This window comes from Ictalurus punctatus, chromosome 26 (genome assembly GCF_001660625.3).
Source record: "Ictalurus punctatus breed USDA103 chromosome 26, Coco_2.0, whole genome shotgun sequence".
NCBI classification, from domain to species: domain Eukaryota; kingdom Metazoa; phylum Chordata; class Actinopteri; order Siluriformes; family Ictaluridae; genus Ictalurus; species Ictalurus punctatus.
In genome coordinates, this window is record NC_030441.2 from 9,674,823 (window position 1) to 9,684,621 (window position 9,799).

The 9,799-nt window shown below is 39.2% G+C and overlaps 1 protein-coding gene across 1 annotated transcript in view; it reads left to right on the forward strand.

Moving 5' to 3' along the window:
* Positions 1–6,299: 6,299 nt before the first annotated feature.
* Positions 6,300–9,799, forward strand: part of si:dkey-121b10.7 (heparan sulfate glucosamine 3-O-sulfotransferase 3A1) — a 26,469-nt gene continuing 22,969 nt past the window's right edge. Inside the window, exon 1 of the mRNA XM_017456886.3 lies at positions 6,300–7,000. Within this exon, the coding sequence (XP_017312375.1) occupies positions 6,564–7,000 (437 nt within the window). The 5' untranslated portion in view covers positions 6,300–6,563. The remainder of the gene's footprint in view (positions 7,001–9,799) is intronic.

Consider the following 9,799-nt stretch of genomic DNA (forward strand, 5'->3'; position numbering starts at 1 on the left):
GTGCACGTTGTTACGGTGGCTTAGTGGTTAACACATTTGCCTCGCACCTCCAGGGTTGGGGGTTTTCATGCGCTCCCTGTACTTCAGGGGTTTCCCCTGAGCACTCTGGTTTCCTCCACCAATCCAAAGATATGCCTTGTAGGCTAAATTGTCTGTAATGTGTGTAATTGTGCCTTGCAATGGGTTGGCACACTGTCCAGGGTGTCCCCTGTCTTGTGCTCCAACAGTCCCCCGTCTTGTGCCCCGCCAGTGTTCCCGCAACCCCGTCTAGCATAAGCGGTGCAGAAAATGGATGGATGGATGGATTTTATGTGTAGAAAGAATTCAAAGTTTCATATTAGGGGTGCAAACGTTTTCACTCTACTGTAACATACATGGGCATAAAGTGAGAGTACGAAGCAAATGCCAGTGCTAGAAACTGCATAGCAATTTTTTTTTACTGTTCTCTAAACAGTCCAAGCTCCATTTCACATTCCCTCAGTTAAAATAGGATTTAATCTTAGTAATGTAAAATATACTAGGTTAATAAAAATATATTTTTTTCAAGGAGAGCTGATTAGGTGTGAATGTGTCATAGTAAGCATTCCTGCTCTAGCCCGTTTAAAGCTAAATCAGATGGCAGGAATGGCGATTATATAACTTGGCTTTCATTGTACACAGTAAAGCCCAGTTCAGTTTAGCCACTTTTTGAATTCTTCTGCACACACAGTTATCTCCTTATTTTAGTTCTCTCTCTCGCTCTCTCTCTGTATTTCTCTGCCTGTCTCGCGCTCCCTTTATTGCTACACCCATTCTGTACAGTGCACTGCATTTTACTCTATACTTATAGTTAACCACAAGGCTCTCATACACTGCTCTTTGGAGAGGCTGCCTTGGCCGCTATACCTCGCTGCTCATGTGTGTGTGCAAACATCGCACAGCAGGCCAGGAAAATAATTTTAGATGGTGGAAGACTTTACTAGATCCTTATAATTTCAAAGAAATGCAGTAAACTATAGTATGGCATTCTGTTTTGATATGAAGTTTCCTTGGGACATTTTTTGTACAATCTATCTATCTATCTATCTATCTATCTATCTATCTGTCTGTCTATCTATCTGTCTGTCTATCTGTCTGTCTGTCTGTCTGTCTGTCTGTCTGTCTGTCTATAAACCTCTTATTGCTTTGTACTGTTTGATTAACACTTGTTATCCAATATAGAGTTACAGGCGTTCTGGTGATGGAAGGAAAGACATTCTGATATAAGGAAATATCATGGTGTGATGTGGTGCAGTCTGTCACAACACAGGGTTACTATCACTACCCTGAAGTTTATTATTTCACATTAACAGCACATTTATAATTTATTGATTAAATACACGCTGGGTGAACGCTTTTCTGTTTTCTGAAGCCCCACTGCAGGCATCCTATCCATTTATAGTTATATTTAATATTGTGGAATGTCCACAAGACAACTTAATGTCATGTAAGTTGTTACAATAAGAACTGTGAGTTGCACTACAGTCACAGCTGTGTTGTTACAGAAGAGCTGCTTTCAGAATGTTCTGTTGTCTCTAGTTGATACACACTAAGAAGCGAGAGCTCAACTACTATAAAGCCTGCGCTCAATGAGGCCCCAGAATTATTTGTGTGTGTGCACGTGCACACGTTTGAAGGCGTTTCTGCAAATAAACACCTCTCCAGCTGTTGAAACCATCCCACCACATCTGGATGTAGGTGATCAGGGGATTTTACACCCATTTCTGCAGATGATATGACACACTGTCCTTGTCTACTGATCTAGGAACTGGGTTCTCATAAATAGTTAAATAATAGTACACAGGAATTAAACAACACACAAAACAACGATTGTACTCTCTCGTCTGTATTTCCATACGAATTCACATTAGGTGCCTCTGGCCTTTTAGATACAAAGTGCAAGCAACAAATAGGAATACAATTGCAAATGGGTGGATGTGAGTGGATTCACAAACCACAAATAATTAAATAAATGAGGTTCAAATGGTGCTAATGTAAGGCTGGTAGTGCCACATTACTACATTACTACATTGTTATGTAGACAAACTAGGACTGCGGGCTCTTTCCATTTGCGTGTGCAGTATTGTGTTGCTGTTAAAGATATCTTTTGCTGCTTTGATTGTGATTACTCCTTTTTTAATGTTATTTTTATATCAAGAGTATGAAATGTTATAAACATTGATCACATTATTATTATTATTATTATTATTATTATTATTTTTTTTTACATGTTAACAGATCCTTTACTGTGTGGAGTGGTATTGGATATTAAATAAAAACCAGCCATTTTTGTGCTTACTTACTATCTGTCTGTCTGTCTGCAGTCCCTTCCGAAACTATTGGAACGGCAAGGCCAGTTCATTTGCTTTTGCTGTAGACATTTTGGTTCGAGAACAAAAGATGAATATGAGAAGAGAGCTTAGAATTCCAGCTTTTATTTCCTGGTATTCATATGCAGATGTGTTAAACAACATAGAATATTACACATTTTGTATCAGATGGATTGACTGACAGGTGTTTCTTGTTACCCAGGTGTGTCCTGTTAGATTGATTGTTTAAACAATAAATAGCTCTGAACATCTACTCTTGGGTTTTAACCTTCAGTTTCACCTGTGAAGACTGCATTTGTTGTTGAAGAGGATAAACCAACATGAAGATTAGAGAGGTGTCTATGGGAGAAAAGCAAGCCGTTTTGAAGCTGAGAAAAGAGGGAAAATCTATCTGAGGCATTGCACAAACATTGGCCGATACAACAATTTGGAAATCAACAACGGCTGACAACAGAAACATTATGAAGAAAAACCCGAAAACTGTCAGCGACATCACCAACAACCTCCACAGGGCAGGGGTGAAGATATCTCAATCCATGAAAGACTTTGAGAGCAGAAATATTGAGGCCAAACCACGAGATGCATACCACTCATCAGCAGTAAGAATCAGAAAGCCAAAGTCTGATACAAAAGGTTATGTTGTTTAACACATCTACATATAAACACTAGGAAATAAAATCTGAAATCCTGAACTCTTGTTTCATATCCATCTTTTGATCTCAAACTCAAATTGGCCTTGTCATTCTAATAGTTCATCTATCTATCTATCTATCTATCTATCTATCTATCTATCTATCTATCTATCTATCTATCTATCTATCATTAGTATAATTTGACTTGAACTGAGTTTTGAACAAAAAGTCCTTGAGTAGATGAGTTGTCACATCATTAATCATGTTCTTGACCATGTGTGGAAGTAATGCAGCATGACCGCAGTAATATTTAACATTGTCACATTTTCACTCCTCACTGATAACAACTTTGAATTCTATAGCGGTTTCATAGCAGATAGACATTTGTCAGAATTTGGCCCAAGCATTAAGTGAACCTGACAAAATAATCTCTGGTATCAGAAAATGACCTATGTTAAGAATAAAACAGAATGGAGCATGCTGTTATAGGGTAATAATCCACAACTAGGGGGTGTGATGCTGATATCACCTTGAAGTGGATTATTTTTCCATAGCAGCACGTCTCAAAATGGTTTATTCCTCTTACACTACAGCAATTTGCCAACAATTCCGATTTTCAAGTTATGAATGAACTACGTGCCATGCTTTCCCCCTCTCCATTTATTGCTACATTTCAATGCAAGTTCATTCCTGTTATCACTAACACTAGAGCAGCTGTAAACAGTCATTCCTTTATGGGTTGTTCTCGCTCCTGAAGTCTTTGTCTTAAAATAACACTAAGAAATGTAGCTTATCTCATTATTGCTGTTAAACAAACTAAATCAACACATTTTGACCAAACAGATTTGAGAATTCAGCAGCACTCTGTGTGTGTGTGTGTGTGTAAGGGAATACAGTAATCTTTATGACATTCCTGGTGGTATGTGGAACTGCTTTGATCTAACAACCGTGTGGTTTAGTTAATCATTATGCTTTGAAGTTTCCTAATCACCATTTTCTCTGGAATCATAGAACCCTTTCTGAACCGTATGTATTGAAGGAATCTAGAACCTCAAGTCGTGTTTGATTTCGGCTCAGGCCTGAAGATCCTCTACCTCATTATTAAGAATCACGACATGATGTGGTTTGTATTAGTCATCTAGCATGTGCATCTAAGAGTCTGGGCACAGTTACATACTGTAGCGTTGTTTTTAGTCTGGCCTCAGGCACCACTGAGTCTGGGCCATAATGACACCTGTCTCATAGCGCTAATTAGAGAGGAGAAGGCACTCTCTGTCTGTGTGAGACAGATAGAGTCAGAGAAGATGTTTACGGACAGTTTGGAGACTATCCCTACTGAGCTGGTGACCTTAGTGACAGGTGTCTCGCTACATATTGCACACCATGTGAGTCAGTGGTGACTGTGGCATGGCAAGTTAAGGAAAGTACCAATCATAAAAATACCTTAGATAACATTTCACTTCTACTGTTGTTCGTGGCATATCTTGCAGTTGTTGTTTTTTTGTGTGTTTTTTTTTTAACCATACAATGGTTCAGTTTAGTTCAGTGTTGCTAGAAATAACAGTCACCTAATACCTAATTTCCTCATTTAAATAAATATTGTCAGTGCTGTTTAAAATTCTCTGCCTATCTTAACTAGTGATGAATGCAACTACCATTACGCATGACAAATTACTGTGGTAGAAATGCTAGGAATTCTGTTTAAAATATCACAAAATATAAGAATTATCATCTAATATTGTTTTTTAAATGCTATTATCTGATTCCATCCTAACTAGTGTCTAAAGTCAAACTAGCAACACATAAGCCGTTATAGTGATTCAATTTCAATTTAATTCCTAAATACTAAATGCTTGAAATTGGGTTCCCAGTTCAATCCTGCACTTGAGTTACTGTCTGCGTGGAGTGTCGCAATGTTTTCCTATGTGGGACCATCATGAACAAATTCGTTTTTACATTGATCTGGGACTCAATCAAGCTGAAATAGCTCTATGTCTTCCACATTAGTGTCCAACACTTGAGAAGAGGACACCCGTCTTTCTTAATGTGGAGATAAAGTCCATCTCTACACCGGGCAATTATTAAATTTATGATAGCGATGGTGAAGATGTGCAGGAAACACCAGTCCCATTCACAAGGTGTGAGATTTTCTCATGATAAAATGATGTCGCTTTGTTATGTCGAGATCATGAGAAAATTAAGTCAACATCATCAGAAAACAACTTTTGTTATGTTATGCTGAAAGAAAAAATGATAATAATGCATGGCCGCTTAGGGCTTCCGTAATATATAGAGTAGAAAAATAACAGGGTATTCAAAGTACTTTTTTTTAAGTGTCTGTGTTATTGATAGAACTGTTTTGAATAGAATATATATAAGTTTTTTAGAATATATAGAAGTTTTTCATTTTTTAACTTCTTGTTAAAAAAACAACAGTAAACAGATTCATTCATTCTTCATTCATCTTCAGTAACTACTTCATCCTGTTCCCTGGATTTGGAGCAACAAGCTGAGAATATGCCCTGGATGGGATGACATTTATCCTGAAACCGAAATATTACCATAAAAATGTTGAAGGTCTAACTAGGTACCTAATTAGATTTCTTCTTTCGAATTTATCAGTAGTTATAATAGAAGCAAATAGTTACAGATTTAAAAGCTCAACTGTTATCCAGATGTGTTACATTTGCTGCTGGTTAGGAGAAAATATTCATTCATCTTAACTATCCTTGTGGGAGGAAAGCAGTGAACCCAGACGAAACAACTTTTTTTTTTTTTTTAATGTCAAGATCATGATAAAAGTAAGTCATGATCACAAAAAACAACTTTTATGTCAAGATCATGATAAAAGTAAGTCGTGATCAAGAAAAAAAAACAAACAAATTTTGTTGTGTTGATTTCACGAAAAAACAACAATTCTATTATGTTGAGATCACACGAAAACAAAAAGGGAAATAAATAAATAAATAATGCATAGGGCTTCCGTAATATATGGCAAATAAGCCTGAACATTTTCAGGATCACAGGGCGCAGTGGAGTTTTCTATATGGATAGACTGTGCAGTTTAATTTGATACAAGTAGCAGCAAATACACCTGACCATTTTACAGTTATATGTGCTAGAATACAGTTCAAATATTGCTAGAAAGAACACAGCCTTCTAACACCACAATGTAATATACTTTAAAACTCCTGCTCAGAAACAGTCCTAATTAGAGACAAATCTGAGGGGCGGGGCGTTGAAGCTTGAGGGGCGTGGCCCAGCATCAAAACAGGAGGTGTCTGCTACACTAGTAACCTTGTGCACCAGAAGAGCACTAGCCAGAAGAGCACTAGGACACAAATAAGGACACATCCATCCATCCAACACAAATTAGGCTATACTATTATGAATCATGAATAGTTTGAATTTGAGGTTTGAATGAAAGGAGCCCGACATGGCGCACTCTTCTGCTAGAGGAGAGGTGATTTAAGAGGCAGAAGAAGAACAGTGAGTGTTACTCTTACAGCTTTCATGTCAGCAGTTTGCACGTTTGGCTTTAAGGCATGATTCCAACATTAGCTCTTGAGAAGGACAGCTACCCATGGGATGTTGGGCGACAAGGTGTAACCTGCACCTGAAAGCGCCCTCCAGAGTGTCCGTGTTCTTCACCATGATCATTCTGGTCACCTATGTGTTCTACTGTCTGACCGGATACTGCGATTTAACCCTGATTCCGCTGCACGAGCGCAGACCAACTTTACCCCAACTTCATCAGGACCGGAACGCGTCCAATCAGCGAGCCTTTCTAGCACGAGTCACTGCAGAAGAGACGAGACGTCTATCCGGGGACATTTCCAACCTTTCCGTGTCCGACAGCTTCGGGAGTAAAGAGTTTCCCCAGGCTGTCATTATCGGCGTGAAGAAGGGCGGCACGCGCGCGCTGCTCGAGTTCCTGCGCGTGCATCCCGACGTCCGAGCTGTGGGCGCAGAGCCGCACTTCTTCGACAGGTTCTACGATAAAGGACTCGAGTGGTACAGGTGGGTTCTCACTGAGGACTTCTCACCCAGTTCTCACATAGTTCAGCATTCCTGTTTCCTAGACAAATATGATATTTGAAATGAACCAGCTTTAATATGATTATATTTTTGGTGAACAGTAAAGACACACAAAACCACTTCTCATCCCTGAGGATGCTCCAACTAGCAGGTAATCAGGTGTGGGTGCAGATTAAAAAAAATACTTAATACTGTCATACGTAACCATTTTATATATGCTATGTAAATATGAGCAATATAAATATTACGTGCCATGTAAATATTATATTATAATATTTGAGGGGGGCGTAGTGGCTTAGTGGTTAGTACAGTTGTCTCACACCTTTGGGGTTGGAGGTTCGAATCCCGCCCTCACTCAGTGTGGGTGGAGTTTGCATGTTCTCCCTGTGCTGCAGGGGACTCCTCTGGGTACTCCGGTTTCCTCCCCCATTCCAAAGACATGCGCTGAGAGTCAGTGGTAGCTCAGTCGTTAAGACTTTGGACTACTGATCGGAAGGTCGTGAGTGCAAATCCCAGCACTGCTGGACCTTAACCCTCATATGCAAATATAGACCATGTGTATATATGCATATATACATATATAGTTGTATAAAATGAGATAATGTATATTATAAATGTTAAATGTGTGTGTGCGATTGTGTAGGGTAAGTGGCTTACTCTGTGTAGGGTAAGCGGTATAGAAAATGGCTGAATGGGTAAATTTGACCCATTAATTGAGGATTAATATTTTTGTTTCTCTCATGATCTAAAAGTGAAAACGAGGATCTTTCGTTAACATTCGTTTGTTCTGCTGGTAGGACAAACCAAAGAATTCGTAACAGATTTACCAGGAACAATTTGTTTCTGGAGTGCATACTATTATCAGCATTTGTAATAGATAATATAATAGAGATAAGATTTTATTAGTTGTTCAATGTCAACTAGGCATGCTTAACGTTTTGGAACAATCTAAAAAAAAAAAAAAAAGTTAAAACCAAGTAGATGAAACCGATATCACAATGAAGAACCCGGTTCACGCAACACTTATTACCCAGTTAGCAAAGGTCTATAATGTTTTCTTTTTCACAAAAGAACAATGTGTTGGATTTTACAAATTGAAGGCAAGTCTAGCCCAGATGATATAACAAAATCGATATGCCGTGCCTCAGAGTGTGGAGGAGGAAAAACAATGCAGAGGAGGTCAGGGGAACTAACATTGATGCAGTGTTGTTGTGATTTTATTACGAAACTTTTAAGGATGAAAACATTCAAGAATAGGTGAAAATGAGAAGATGTTACATCCATATTGTTTCTGAACACAGTCATAAGGATTCATTTTATTCGCAAGTTCAACTGAATAGTAGAATCACATAATAACAGCAGATCGGGACGCATAACCCAATATCTAATAGTTCAGAAGGAAATTAACTACATAAAAGTAATGTGCTACTGGCCATTTCCATCAAAAGCAGAGAAACCGAGGGATCTACCACACTGTCTACCACTCTGTCAGTGCTATGTTTCATTTGGAACATATAGATGATTTAACCAAGCTGTAGTTAGAGATTTGTCCCAGAAAAGGTGGAAACCTGTCAAACTTCTTTTGGGAAACATTTAGATTAGTCATGCATGGCACTAATGGACAGTCTAGGACCTACAAAGTAAAGGGGGGTTGCATGAATGACATAGGAAACCTAACCTTCCCTCAGAAGTTGCTGACATCACCAGTGGTTTTGGGGCTGATTACAGAGGAACCTGCACCAGATCCATCAGATTGGGATCTGCATGGTTCTGGTTACAAATTTCTACAAACGGTTACATTTCTTTGGCTGGAAATATTTTTTGTTATATGGTGGCAAACAGAAACATACAACTACACCGTCCACTGTGTTTAAAAGCAAGCAGAAACCACTTACTTATATCCAGGAATGACTGGTAGCTTCTGCTAATTATTAAATGTAGCTCTCTGTGATGACCATGTAATTATTCCAACAAATCTATAATTTGGTAGGAACGCCTAAATTTGTGCAACGGCTGCTCCAGATGTTTGCCAAGCTCTAGTCTTGTAGCATCAGTCTGGTAGAGCCTGGTCAACCTTCTGTTTGGAAGCATGAAAACTAATGATGTTGACCACTAATGGACTGTTAAGGACTTACAGAAAACGTGTGTTTGCATGGCTATGACACAATCCATCCATCCTGTGACATCACCTTTCTTCAGTGAAGCATTGGCAGATTATCCTTGTTGGGATCTGTGTCTTTTGTGGTTGTGTTAGTGAGTCACTTTATGACTTCCGAATTGGTGGATAAAATTTGGTGCTAATTGGTTGCAAGCAGAGCCTTATAAGTAACTACAAGGTCCATAGTGTTTCAAAACATTTGCTTGTCTCCCGGAGTGATGAGGCGCCAGTGCTAATGTGGCATTCAACTTAACTCAGAAATGGGAAGACTGAACTTGCAATCACGTAATTTTCAATGAAAAAAGTAGTGGTCAGCACACTTGCCTTGCACCTCCTGGGTTTTGGGGTTCAAATCCCACCTTTGCCATGTGTGAGTGGAGCTTGCATGTTCTCACTGTGCTTCGGGAGTCTCCTCCAGACACTCTGGCTTCCTCCCTAAGTCCAAAGACATGCACTGTAGGCTGACTGGCATTTCAAAATTGTCCGTATTGTGTGAATGTGTGTGCAGTTGTGCCCTGCGATGGGTTTGCACCCTATCCAGGGTGTCCCCCACCTTGTGCCCTGAGTCCCCTGGGATAGGCTCCAGGCACTCCCGTGACCGTGAGTAGGATAAGCAGAATGAA